Genomic DNA, 14,979 nt, shown 5'->3' with positions numbered 1-14,979 from the left:
ACAGATTTATTCATGCTGTTATTTGAGAAAAAAATTGTGATTTTTATGCATGCAGCAGCAGATTTTTAGAAGCCCAGTTACCATATTTATTGAACTATTTACAGGGTTTCTGAGTTCTTCTGGATGTAACTGTTAACATCACTTCAAATATTTTACACTTGCTCAATATATTTTAAGTGTAATTAAGATATACCTTCTTCGTATTTTTTGGTGGGGTAAATTGTTAATGCAGATCAAAATAAATGTACTTCCACTACTAACACCACCTGCATTAAAACAGCCAGTGTAACCATTATATTTATTAGACTAGACACATTTCAAACGGATTTACAGAAACATTTAATTTGAAGAATTTGGTAAAGATGGGATGCTGCGTCTAAGATGTGATCTTTCCTAGTAAGGTATTATATGGCAAAATACTAATCCTACTTAAGGAATGACATCCCTTCTCAGGTTAGGAAACAAATGTGGCTTATCAACCTTAATGTCTGCTACCTTGGAAAAAAAAAAAAAACGCAACTATAAATACTGCACTGAGCCAAATAACTTTGTAATCTTGTAGATTTTTTTTTCATCTAATCACGCGAAAAACTTGAGGACAGAAGGAATACTTTGAGACAGATGAGTTTCAAGTGTTTGTAACATCTGCAGAAAAATCCAAAACTAACCGAGTGTTCAGTCTTCACACACCATCCACAGAGGCGGTAGTCATGGAGGAGGGCAGCCCAGGTACCAATCTGACCTGTGGCTCCTTTCCCTGCATGCCATTCCCCACTCTCTCTCTCCCGGATTTCCAACTCTATCCACTTTCCTGTCCCTTCAAAGAAGACGCAAAAGGCCTTAAAATAAAGTGTGTGATCTTGGCAAACTAGCAACAACACTAAGGAAATAAGGGGGTTAAAAAGAAGCGTTCGTACAGATCAAACATATTGGTATTGATTCAGAATTTCTCAGTGTAAGGACAGCTTATGAGTTTCTGAAGTTAGATGTATTTATTTAAGGTTTAAGAAAAAAAGAATACCTGTACTAAAACACATTTATTCCTTGAATTAAGTCTCCTAATGCTTATTGTTAGATCTGGAAGTTTCTGTAATACGACTACAGACTGATGATAATCTTGTTTCTCATTTTCTGATGATAACATTTTAAGCCTCCAAAAGATTTTTCTTTCAGTCTTTCAGTTTCAAAATAAGAATCTACATTGAAACAAATGAACAAATAATTTAGTAACATCAGTCAGTTTTATTTCAACTGACAGTCCTGGTCAGATGATTTTCATCCTCCTCACAAACATACAGGCTCATAATTCTAGGCTGCACATCGTCATCAACAAATTCATTTAAACATTAGTTTCAAGTTACCATCACTCATTATTTTTTCATTAAGTCTGGATGGAAGTCTTGTTCACAATGAGTCATGGAATAAAAGCACACAGATATGCAAATGTTTTTAATCACGCAGACATCTGGCCCAGATTGCACATAAATATCCTCCCAGGGAAGAATGTGTGAGTTAAATTGTTCAAAATACTACAAAGAAGGGCCAGAATTGTCTGGTCTTTGACACCCTTTCTGAAAGTCTTGAGCCTCACTTTGTCGTCTCTGGGCGTCCATCCTTCCAGTAGTTTTTGTACGCCTCCAGGAACATGCTCTTGCAGGATATTTTAGCTTTGAGTTTGGAGCAGATGAGGAAGGAGCCGCCCATCTTGTGGTGGAGAGAGTACGTCTCCTCTGGAGGCGGCGTGAGTCGCTCCCTCAGCATGACGGGGATGAGGCTGTGGATTCGCTCGGTGGTGCTCTGAGCGCCGAAGTCAAAGGGTTCCTCAGAGGAGAAGGCTTCCCCGAGGATCATCACAGCATCCACGTGGGCGCTCTCCATCGTCTTATGACAGGACACGAGTTAGTCAAACAGCTTTCAAGCAAAAACTTTTCTTTTTTTTAATTATTCAAAACAGATGTTCTAAGAAACGTTGCATTACCATTGATGCTCATTCACACCAACTACTAAGTGATGAAGCAGCATTATTTCAGTTTTATATATTTATCAGGATGAATATATTTGTTTCTTTATGTTTTAAATTTAAATAAAAGTTCTCACTCGCTATTATTGCAGTTTCTATAAGTCACCAGTAGAGGTCGATAACGGTCATAGGTGTCTTAATTCTACATATATTAAATTTGCTCATTGTTGATGTTTCCAAAGAATAACTAGACTGCTGTGTTCACAGATATCCAACCTGACATTTCAGCACCAGATCAACTCTACATAATGGTGTCTGAGTTTCTTACCTTTGACTCGTATCCAGTGAGGAACTTCATTTCTCTGGATTTCCGCAGAACACCTTCCCTGTCCTTGTTTGCAGCTGCATTAATAACCTGATCAGAGAAATTAAAGGGTGTGTGTAAAAAAAAAAAAAAAAAAAGTTATTATTCAAAACAGCCACCACATCAAAACATCTGAATTTGCAAGTTTCCATTTGTCTTATGTCATAACATGAAATTATCTTGTAATGACAATGTTGTATGTTAGTTAGATAATATCATTAGTGTCTTGCGTTAAAATTAAAAACCACCCCCTCCACACTGACTGGATTCATATCATGTTATATTAGAGGGGGAAAATACTCATTCTAATGATGGAAACATTTTATGTGGATAAAGTTTAGATGTCATAACAATTTCAAGTGGGATAATTAAATGGGGTTATAACAAAAATGTGCAAAATTCTTGCAATAAGATTCATAAATACTGTTCGTTTCACTGAACTGAAATATCCTTACCTCTATGTAAGTGTCAGTGAAGCTCTTATCAAATCCTCGTGTAGCTCCGAAATCCAACAGTGCCACCTGTGGATGAAAAAATAGACATCAGTAAACTGAAGAAAAAAAAAAACATAACTATACAAATAACAAAACTAAAAGGGCATGTTTTTGCAAGTGAGACAAACTGACCTTGTGAGCTTGTGGATCAAAGAAGAAGTTGGACCAGTTTGGATCAGTCTGCATGTATCTGAACTCAAAAAGCTCTCTCAGACACAGGATCAAGATTTGCTCACAAATCTAGCGCAAAAAAAAAAGAATGGAGAAAAAACAAAAAGAATTGTCATATAAAATCCTGAAAAAACAAACCTCTGATTGTTATTCTAAGCTGGTGCACCATGGGCAGTGACACTGGAGCTCTGTGATGTGCTGACATGACTCTGGAAGGATGACTTGCCAAATGCAGAGACCTTTGAAAACCCCAGAGCGGGCGACATGTTGGCAGCTCACAGGTGTAAACTGTCCTGTAGGTTTCATGGTCGTCATACCTCATTCCGGAGCTCTTGAGAGAGGTCGTTGGCCTGGTCCAGAGGGAAACCGGGCACCAGCGTTGTTGTCAGGACGTGCTGGTTGCTCAGCTCGTCAATCACATCAGGCACATAGAAGTATGGGTGATCCTTCAGCAGCTCTCTGATTCACAAAAAAACAAAGTTAAAAGACACGTGGACCTCATCAAGTCAACAACATGTCAACTACAAAGGGTAAATCAGGTATTAACTAAACATTCTTCTTCAGACATTGTTGTGGTCAGTCCTCTCTTCCATTGGAAACTTTTTCTGTCGGGCCCCCCTTCGGAAGATGAAAATATTTTCAAGCCCCCCCACCCCTCACATCAACATATACCAACATACACTAAACACTGACAATAAACTGAAAAGACTACGGTGCACTTTTAAAGAGGAAGCAATTCAAAGTGATACTATAACATGAAACTTCCTTATTTGTGACGTCTGGTGTACTTTCATTTTCTGCCTTATGGGTACCTGAAGTTCCTCTCACAAACTGTGCCATGCTTTGCACGCAGTAAAAAACAGTGTGCATTGTTTTTGTCAACCCATGCTTCCCCCATTAAACTTTGTTCTCCCCTTTTGGGAATCACTGCTCTAATATATCTTCTAAAAGGGAAAAAAAACCACATATAGATATTGTTATTGCGCAAAATGTCAGGCTAGCAGTATTTATGCTAACCAAAGCTAAAGGGCAGACAGGGATGCTGGCTAAACAATATTTTCATTTTTCCTACTGACAGTAGACAAGTATCAGTCCTCTAATCTCACTCTCAAAAGTAAGAAAAGAAAAGTGGAGAGTCTTGTTGTGCACGATGTCTGGCTAGCGGTTTCCCTGTATCCACTCTTTATGCTAAGCTTTGCTAAGCTAAAGGTTGCTGCTATAAGCTTGATATTATCCATAAAAGCCAAGATGTGATTCACCAGCTTTAAAGTGAGTATGACCATTTTAGGGCAACATTATTTTCATCCTTTCAAACCTGTCTGGCTAACAACAGTCCATTAAAATAAATACATAAATATTAAAATACGCAAGACAGAAATGACTCTGAATTCAAAAATTAAAAGGCAAAGAAAAACAAAAGGTCAATACAGCAGAAAAAAAATACCCAAGAAGTCATTTTGTGTTGCAAGAATAAGAAAGAACTCACTGGAATTTTTTGGCACACTTTGCCTCTCGTATGTAGTCACACTCTAGCGCCAGCTCGCGACTCATGACCTCAATGAGGTGATCAGGAAACAGACCTGTGAAGGAAGGATGAATGTCAAACAGCTGTTATCGTACAAGTGATAAGTCGCTCTCGAACAATGGTACCTTCAGGCAGCGCGTTGCTCAAACTCAGTGCAGTCATGATATTATTCACGTCACTGTCGATGCTCTTGGCAACTCCCGGGTACTGAAACGACAGATTTTATTGTGTCCTTTCAGCGCGGGTTATTTTGTCATAGTTTTGGGTGTTATCGCTGTGTAAACACTCGTCTCACCTGGATCTTCATGGCCACCTCTCTGCCGTCCTTTAGCCTTGCTAAATGCACCTGACCAATGGACGCCGCTGCAAATGGCTTCTCCTCAAAGTACTCCAGCTTGTCTCTCCAGTTTGGGCCGAGGTCGCTGCTGACGGCTTTCTGCAGAGAGAAGAGACACTGAATCACCCATGACCTCTCTTGTCTGCTACCGGTTGGTTTCATTTATCCAGAGCTCTTCATACTGTACCATCATCTGTTTAGGAGGCATGAAGTCTGCACTTTGTCGAACACGCTCAAAGATTTTTGCCAACTGAGGGTTTATGAAGGCGTCGTCTGAGATTAGAGATAAAGAGAAAATACTCACTTTGAATCTTACTATAATACATGCAGTCAAATGAACACATACACATCTCAAGGGAGAATAGTTTGTAATAGATCCCTGAAATTCTTGAACAAACCCCTAAAATTGTAATGTAGCCTGACGTGCCTTGATAGAAAAGTATGAAGGCATTAGTGTGGACTAAAGGTCTTTGCAAAGTGAGTCAGTTTCTTTCAAATTAAAAGATTTCAAAAAAATGTAAAATGTAAAATAAACCACAGTTATTTTCATTTAGTCTTGGTTTAGCTCTGCAACATCTGCAGATGGAGATCAAGCAGTAGAATCACAAGCTCAAGATTAGCTTCGGTACTAAAAAGAGACTGAGGTGAAACTGTTCCGTCAAAAGGATTCACGACTCCCTATATGAAGGCACACAGTATGACAATCACAACCCTTAGATTATGGCTGCCTGGCTGCCAATCACTTCAACATTTTCTGGGAATGCCAAAACAAGCAGAATTACTGGAAAGAAATACATAAAGCGATACAGACCATTTTAACACCAAAACAGCCTCTGATTTATATCCTGAATTATATCTCCCCTGATTTAAAAAGTCTGGACAGTTAATGAGGCACTGCCTGCAAGCTGCACTGATTTCACACTTGACATGCGTCATTATCCACATTCACCCAACAACACCTCCTTCCAATTAGCGTACTATTTAAGCTGCAAGGTTTCCGGTCTCTCACTCTGCTCTTTCACTTTCAGCTCTGACCTGCACTCTAGCTCAGCCTCCCAACCAGCATCCACCTGTACACTCCGACAGGGGGGGGGGGGGGGGGGGGGGGGGGAGGTTAAGATATCATCTCATCACTTAAAACTGTGAGGAGTGATAAGGTCTGAGCCTAGACACCAAACACAAACTATGTTCTGCTGCGATAAATATTTTAAACCATACAAACGTGAGTTGTCTGACTGAAACAGCTTTATTGCTGGCGGCAGGGAAAAAGGCTCTGAGAAACATGGAAGATACATGCAAGACTTTCATTTTAGTTGAAAGTATTTATAAGAATGTTTTAGTTTGTGTATGCATCCAGTATTTGGTCATCTGTTCTGTAACAACAATGTACTCTGGAAAAATTTAAAAATAAATAAAACAAAAGAGAAGGATTTAAAGTCATGAATTAATTCTTAAATTTAACATAAAAAAAAAAGATTAATCAACAACAAATGATTGATCAACACCTTGCAGTAAGTTACTTCCAGCTACTCTCTGTGTTTGAAATGAGAGGGTTAAAAATCACTGAGGGTTCTGCACACACCTTCAAAACAAAACAAAACAAAACAAATTGGACGACCTTGTTGGGTTCATCCTTTCAGAGAAACAGATGCCTAACTCTGTGACTCAGCGGTAACGCTAAAACCTGAGGCGCACACGGGGCTGTGAGGCAGAACACTTTGTACTGTAAGCGTGCCGGTTAAAGTCAACACACGGCGCTGTCAGTTTAGCCTCGGCTGCCTACAATAACTCGACAGGAATGGCACTTATTGTGTCCAGCTGGCTCGAGGTTTATTTTAGCCGATGACATTTCCCTGTTGGTGAACGAGTCTTGTTTGTTTGCCAGTGAGAACCAGAAGCATGTAGAAGACTTTATGGGAAGACGGAGCGTCAGTTTACTGTTTGTTCTCTGATGAAAGCTGAACCTTTGTTTACACACACACTGACACAGGGGGTTTTTAATGTGTGATTCTTATCCACGAACTTGACGACACCTCACCTTGGATACTCAGCATCTGTCCCAGTTTCAGAGCAGCACCTCGGACTTTGCAAAGCGTCCGGACTATTCTCTCTGCGTTGGCTTCGGTGAGGAAGGCACTGGAGTCTAGTATGGACTTTTTATCTCCTGAAAAACAAACATCCTTCAGTAAAGGTGCCACCATATATCAGCTGTAGATTACATTCTTATGGTTCATTTTTTTGCATTTTTGTCCACACCAGTATTTGTTTGACTTAATAAACTGTATTCTGCTTGAACCAGATCTTCCCATGAACAATTCAAGTTTGACGGTTTTGAAAAATGTGGTCAAATTTCATAAAAATTCACTAAACAAAAATACTCTTACAATGTAATGAACAATTTTGCCCAACTATCTTATGGTAGTTTACAATAAAATCTGAGCAACAAGACATTAAAGGGTGATAATGTGGCTTAAAGTTCTGTTTCCACCATCGGTCCGGTTTGTGTTTCTACTGTAAAAAGTTCTGAATGGTACCAAAATAAACAATCTGTACTGTCCTACTTTTTTGTCACCCTTCTGTCGAGGTGCTTAGTGTACCGATCCGACCCTAAAGGATGAAGAATCAAAAGAATCATCACTTCCTGTGCGACAGTGGTAATAAATGACACAGAACGCGCCATGTTAAAATATCCTTTGGATTTTGAGAAAGTAATTTTTAGGGGCTGTTTTTACACTGCACCACGGTCAACCTTGACAGTGCAGACCTCTGCACCATGTTGCCCTTTGTTAACTGTGTTGTGTTCTTCTTCTTCAGAAGCTGATGCTGCTATAGTCATCCTGCTTACCAAGAAAGGATATGGTTAGTTGTGGAAGTTCAGGGTTTACCGTACCAAACTGTACCAAACTGTACAGAACCAAACCAGACCGCTTAGTGGAAATGGGGCTAAAGGGTGTGGTAGGCCTTTAAAATATTTTTTTTGTCCTTTAGGGCTCTTTTAAATGAGTACTTCTTTTTCAAGGTTTATTTTTGGGGCTTCTCATGCTTTTATTTTAAAGGTAGGACAGTAGATAGAGTCAGAAATCAGGAACAGAGAGAGTAGAGTTACATGCTGGAAAGTAGCCACAGGTCGGACTTGAACCTGGACCGCCCGCTTGGAGGACTACGGCTTATTATTATTATTATAATTATTACTTTTTCTTCAAAGTTATTTTTATTGAATTTTGGATACTTACACACAAACAGATCCCACCCCAATACAATCCCCCACCCCTTACTGTCACTCACGTATAAAGACTCTTTCACTACCTTGCCGTATTCTGTTGTTTATTATAATTACTTTTTGACCTCAGTGAGATAACTCATATCTTCTGAAGCTAATGAGACACCCATTAATCAATAAATAAAGAGATACTGTACCACTTGTTAACAAGTATAGTTCATTATCCTTTTGACATTTGGCAATGTAGTGAGTCCAGCAAAAGGAGAAAATGTAGTTTTTTTATATTCACAAGACAAAATAAAATAAACATTGTCACCTTGATGTTGAGGTTTTAAACTCTTCTTGGCCACTTCAGCGATCGCCCCCAAGCCGAGTCCAACTGCCAGACCTGAGGAGGGGAGACAAAAGTTGGTGCAATCTAAATGCTTTTTCTCTGGTGAATAATTGACACACATATTCTTAACTTTAGTGTTTACGTTTTATTTTTTACTCACTATTTACTAATAACAACTGATAGTATATAAATGATTCATGAATCGCCTGATCAATGCCTTACTGTGCATCTAATAGGGGCAACAACAACAATAATTACAGACAAAACAGACGTGATAAAAGCAGTCAGTGATCAGGAGCTGATCTGATCTCTCTTGGGAGTCTTTAAAAGTTAACAGGTTATTAAAGGCTAATACAACGGAATGAGAAACAACTGATCCTAAAGTTAGCGTGCTGCTGATGATGTGAAGAAGGCTGCTCGTTGACAACGCTGAAACGTGTTTCGTATTAGTTAGAATCTCAGGCAGGACCCCCAAACATTTCCTCAGCTATTGATACTCTGTAACTCCAGTCCTGTGAAGGAGGGCGTCAGCACTCCCCCCTCTGTCCGACCCCGGCTCAGCAAAAGTGGTGACCGAGGTCATCAATGCAAAACCACTCAGCTTAATCCTAAAATTAAACCTGATGCTCAAACTCGACACTGTATCGAGAGGAATAACATAAACACTCTTCTTCTAACACTTCTAGACAGCAAAGATAATACACTATTTATAGAGGAAATATACCGACTTCATGTGATGTATTTTTATTAAATTCATGTTCAATTCAATAAACTGCACCACTGACATCCTGCAGAGTTAAACCACGGCCTCCCATGAGCCCTTGCTGCTCTGGAGGAAGTAAGCCTATGTCATTTGTAAAAACTTCTTTGCATAACTTCTTCAAAAAAAAAGCCAGAAGTTAAGTGAGGAAATCCCGAGCCAATGTAATATTTCAAGTTAGCTTCAATGTCCGATTCTTGTGGACTTTATTTTAATTTAAAAAAGAAAGAGGTAACTAGGTAATCATTGGGTTAGTTTAGAAACAAACAGAGGGGATGTGCTTAAAAAACTACCAATACCGATCAACCAATTGATCAACTAATTGGTTATAAAGAAAACCGGTTCAGACCACGTAGGAGAATCCTAATAGTTGAGAGAAAATGACCAAGAAGAACAGGCTCAAAGTTACATTTTAAAGAAGGTTCTTGTGTTTGTCAAGGTTCATTTCACTGAAGCCAATGCAGCCATGGAAAGACATGGAAAGACATGGAAAATGAAGAACATGGATGTTAAAAGGGTCGGTTACAATGGCTTCAAAAAATCTGTCCTGTTGAAATGGTTGAGGAAGGAAACCATTTCAACACATTTGTTAGAAGATGAGTCACGGTGAATTAGAAGGAATTTCAACAACTTCTGAGAACTCCACGGGGGAGCGTTACAACGGAAAATATCTGAGATGAAGCAAAACACAAAAGCAGAAAAAATAGCAGAAGCAGATATCAACTGAATGTTACTTTTTATAAAGACATGAGACATCGAGCATGCACCAATCAAACAAAAAAAATCAGGGATGTCAGCATTAACTAGATAATCGCGATTAATTATGGCGCACCGTGGATAAGCCTCTGCAAAAGAGCAACACTGCTGAATCTTTGAACGTCTCATTTCACTTTAAAAAAAACTTTCAGACAGCTCAGCTGACGAGTCAAAACCAATATCCACTTTAAGACAACAAACATTTCACTTTTTTATGGTTCCTTTTAGCTGTTTTCAGTAACGAGTTTATCTTTCTGTGGTGAAGTTAATGCTGTAACCTTCAATCCAACACAAGGTCCTTACTTCATTTCAAAATAAAAGCAGAAATGAATTCAGATAGCAAGTAAATTACTCTCAGCTCAAGACAGAACACAAAAATAAAAACAATCCTAAAGATATTTATATTAAATATAATAAAATAGAATTAATAGAATTGCTTTCTTCTTTTTAAGGTTTATTTTTGGGGCTATTTATACTTTTATTTCAAAGGTAGGACAGTGGATAGAGTCAGAAATCAGGAACAGAGAGAGTGGGGAATGACGTGCGGGAAAGGAGCCACAGGTCGGACTTGAACCCGGAGACGCCCACATGGAGGACTATGACCTCCAAACGTGGGGAGCACACACTAAACACTGGGCTACCAGCGCACCTGAAATAATGGAATTTCAAACATGCAATCAAAACAAGTGATTAATCATGATTAACTGCTGAAATCTATCAAGATAAAAAAAAAAAAAATGTAATTGTTTGACATCGCTAAAAAAAAATTACTTACTTACTTTGATTCTTTTATATATTTGAACGTTATCTATGAAAGTCTTGTCATTTATGCTTTCAGGATTAAAGCCGTAATGTAACCGAGTTCATATTAACTGTCACTTCTCTTTGGCTGATGCAAAATGACAAGTTAACATAGACAACTTACCTCCAAAATTCACAAGCCTTCCTATCCGTGTGACAGGAACCTTCCTCTCTCTGGCTCTTTCACTGAGCTGACACACAAGAAAATAACTCAACTTGAAGGACAAAATACAAATAAAATCTCCCAATGTAATGCTCAAAGCAAACCATAGAAACAAGAAGAATTGATTTAAAAAAAAAAAAAAAAAAAGGTCTTACCACTTGCTTATGTTGCTTGACGTCTGTTTTCTTGGGGTTTCCTTCTTTATCGATGGCAACTGAAGTGAGCCGTCCCACTGTGGAGTTGTCCTGGGTAAATGATCGTGCATGTCCACAGAACAACGGGCTTGACCAGCTCCTGTGGTACTTCAGACGTTTGGTGCTGTGTCCTCCACTGACAGCTCCAATGAAACACGTACTGAGACAAGCTCCAACTGTTGAATATCTGTGAAACTGCGCTGCTGTGACGCAGACTTTTTGCTGCTTGTTGAACGTCTCCTGAGAGAAAAAAAAAAAACACCATTCATATGAGTGTATGAGTGGAAATTAAAGGACTGGTTCAACACATTTGTATCTTACATTTATTCATTTTCATGTCCAGAATTAGATAAGAAGATCAATACAACGTTCATGTCTGACGTCGACATGACGATACACCCAGCAGCTGGCTGTCTTAGTCTAGCATTAAGATAGATAACTTAGCTTTCTTAGCATTAAGACTGGAACCAGGAGGGGGTGCTCGCCTAACGCTGTCCTAAAGTAAAATCATTAAAAATCAGCTTAACATGTTGAATCAAAAAATGAGTGAAGAACAGTAAAAATGCTGTTTGTATGTGCATTTTGCTTCCATCAGCCAGAGGTCAGCTATCTGCTTTCCCCCGTTTCCAGGCTTTATGCTAAGCTAAGCAAACCAGTGTCTTGCTGGAGTATATTTACAGTAAAGATGTCAGTATGGTGTCTACAAGGTGTCGAACTACTCCTTAAGAAATGACTAAAACATCTCTCCATTATCAAAATAAATGAAGGCATTTCAAGGACATAATGCAACATAATGCACAGATATATAATGGCTTGACTTGATGTAGTGGCCAACACTTACAACTTGGACATGATGTGAACTTTGTTTCTTACTGACATGTTAGCAGAAAACATCCCATAACACCTCCTACAAAACACACCTCATATCAGATTAATTAAAGTTGTGATTTGCATGACCTCGATCACACTGGGATTGGATCTCTTACTAAATTGGACCAATCTTAAACCACAGGTTTGTAGATTTGTCCCATGCCAACATCCTGCAGAACAAAGGCAATCATTTTAAATGTTTCAGTTTCAGGAGAAGCCTACCATCAGCAAGGTCTGAAAATAAGTACTGTCCCCAAAAATGCAGTTTATCTAAGAAAATTGTGGCTTCAGTTGCATTTTAGTACCCTGTCAATGTTTTCAAAAGCCAAACAAGCACAAGAATCACTGTGATCCGAAATCTTGCATACATTTTTTGGTAAAATATTGTTCTGATTCCGATCTGTGTGAGATGAAACAAGGACACAAGTAGACACTTCTCTATTGTTCGGGCTCACAAGCCAAAAAGTTGGAGAAATATTTGCCCAAATGTTTGAAAAGATGTTCTTCCCTGTTGAAAATGTGTCTTTTTTTTCCCAGAATTAAAGACCGTTATGGATCTTCAAAACTCCATACAAGTCGTCTAGTCCAGCATCCTCCTCCTCACAGCTTACTATTGTTGTTGCGTTGATGAGGTGATGGTGGCAGAAACAGACACAGGAGGTATCTGGGTTGCATGTTTGTGAAACTCTATCCCGCTCTGCAGCTGTTTAACTGCCAAATCACTCACCCTCTCTGGTCCGCTGGCGTGATGGACATTTAGCACCCTCTGGTTCCCATTCAGGCTGCTTGGTGGGACTCTGCTGGCCGCCTGCTTCATCCAAGTCAGACCCCTCCAGACCACAATGTCACTTGTCATTGTGGCGTTGTTTAGACCTGCAAAGACAGGTAGAAGGAGTTCTGTGCAACAAGTTACTTTTGGATTGATGGAGGATTTCAGCTGTGGAGTCTGACCATCAGTTTATGTTCCCATGCTTGAGGGATCAAACAAGACTCCATATCCACAGCATGCTTGGGAAATACAACCTTAACAAATACTGATAAAAGTGCATATTGACACGGCTGCCTGTGTGATAAGAGAGCAAACAGAAAAAAAACGCCGTGCAAACTGAAAAGTTTTAAAACAAACAGAAAGCCTAAAACACTGAATGAAACGATTATAAGACTCCAAATGAGAATGAATAAAAGTGACAAAAAGTTGAAATGCTACTCACCAAATGTGTAACAGAAGTCGTCTTCATCTGTGTGAGCACACGCTGAGCATCGTGCAGATGTATCTATCACCAGCAGCCCCTTCACCTTGACTTGACTTGACTTGACACACTTTCATGTAAACACTGAAACTCCACGGAGGCAGCGAGTCGGGCGACACGCTAAAGGACACGCTCCTTTTCTCCCGAGGCGACCCCGGGGGGGGGGAGTTCAGGACAGGCGGACCAATGAGGCAGAGCTCCGCCGCTAGCTCCGGACCACAACAAACCTCCGCACTGGTTGGACGGACAGTCAGTCTCTCCACAGAGAGTGTGTGAACACTGACGTGGCCGCGCAGGGCGGTCCATGAAGTGCACATATGATGCATTTATGGGACACCATCATCCGGATTTTTCTTAAAACTCATAGATATAATTAAATGTATTTGTTTAAATATGCTTTACTGGAAATTAAGCATATATGTATGGTCTCATTATCATTATTTACTATTATTATTTTTCCATTTTAGTTTTTCCTCTTGGTCATTATCTGTTCTTCTGTTGTGCAGTTGAGTTTATGTGCCGTTTGTTGGCTGTGTTCTTCATTTACAGAATGAGTTGATATATATATTTATATATATTTTGCAATGCATTTTAAAGAAACAACTATCCAGCATGATGACTGTGTGATCAATGCAATAAAGTGATAAAAAAAAGTACACAGTATACAAGAGCAATATAAAAAGAGCAACAACATGAGACAGACTAGCCAGGGCAATGTTTGTTACATAAACATATTAAGTGTAGTATACATTTGTTCAGGGCTTTAATAGCTTTTTTGTTTTCAGATTTATGTATACGTTTTATATAGTCTTCAACATAAATAGGATTTTTTTTTTTTTAACTTAATTAACATTTGTGAAACAAAATCATTTTGCCAGTAAAATGAATCAATTAACTACATAAAAAAATGTTTTATCTTCTTTCCTTTGGGTTTCAGTGGCAACAAGGCAAAGTCTCTAAAAGACAAGGTCCATGACGAATCTACTGAAGTCTTGCCAGAATGTTTTTTTAATGTGCGTACAAAGCCAAAAAAAAAAGGGTCTAATACCGATTCTGGGGGGTCCTCACATAAAGAAAAAGTTTGTGTTTATGTCGCTTTCTTAAAATTCGACCATAAAGTGATTAGCATGATAATCACTTTATGGTCGAATTTAAAAAAAAAACCTGCAGGTTAATATTTATGACTAATTCTAATGGACACTTCTTCACTTTATTCATCATTAGGTATTTACGAGGAATCACCTAGACTGTCTTGTTCATATCAGTTATAAAACCCTTAAACAGGGCATGTTAGTATGTTTCTATTATTATTTTGAGGTTGTAGTGAGAAACACATTTTTCCTTCTGGTGAGTCAGCTGGGTTTGGATAGGGAGACTGAAGTGAGTGGAGGTCTTTGCGCCTGAAGGAATGGCATCATACACTGTGGCTAATTCTCCAGGGTTACTGAAAAATGATACGAGTCTGTAAGTGAGAAACAGCCCTTCCCCATTACACAGCTGGTTTAGCAGAAGAATGGGATTCTAAGCCCATCCTTAAAGCTGCTAACAGTTCTCTTTGTTTCTCTTGAATTGAAAGTCATACTGATGTTAAAACAAAGATTTTTGAGGCGCTACCTCTTTAAAAAGTGAAATGGATTAACAATAGTATAATTAAATAATGGAACGTATAAGCAGAGGTATTATTAAATAAATTAAATAAATCATTTACATAAAAAGGATTTAAATATTTTCAAATGTTTCTCCTATATTAAAACTATAAAAAATACTTTAAAAAACGATA

The 14,979-nt window shown here is 38.8% G+C and overlaps 1 protein-coding gene across 1 annotated transcript; it reads right to left on the bottom strand.

The window, feature by feature from the left end:
- Positions 1–1,434: 1,434 nt before the first annotated feature.
- coq8ab (coenzyme Q8A, genome duplicate b) lies at positions 1,435–13,444 on the bottom strand. Its single transcript, XM_061063841.1, has 15 exons — positions 13,161–13,444; positions 12,677–12,822; positions 11,041–11,319; positions 10,847–10,913; positions 8,388–8,459; positions 6,890–7,015; positions 5,039–5,124; positions 4,810–4,950; positions 4,640–4,721; positions 4,476–4,569; positions 3,307–3,448; positions 2,951–3,058; positions 2,780–2,845; positions 2,289–2,375; positions 1,435–1,881 (listed from the first exon to the last, which is right to left on the bottom strand). Exons 2-15 carry the CDS (start codon positions 12,803–12,805, stop codon positions 1,588–1,590), a joined length of 1,773 nt encoding a protein of 590 aa, XP_060919824.1. The 5' UTR covers positions 12,806–12,822; positions 13,161–13,444; the 3' UTR covers positions 1,435–1,587.
- Positions 13,445–14,979: the final 1,535 nt, after the last annotated feature.

This window comes from Labrus mixtus, chromosome 18, assembly GCF_963584025.1.
Source record: "Labrus mixtus chromosome 18, fLabMix1.1, whole genome shotgun sequence".
NCBI lineage: Eukaryota > Metazoa > Chordata > Actinopteri > Labriformes > Labridae > Labrus > Labrus mixtus.
This window is presented reverse-complemented; position numbering and strand designations above follow the sequence as displayed.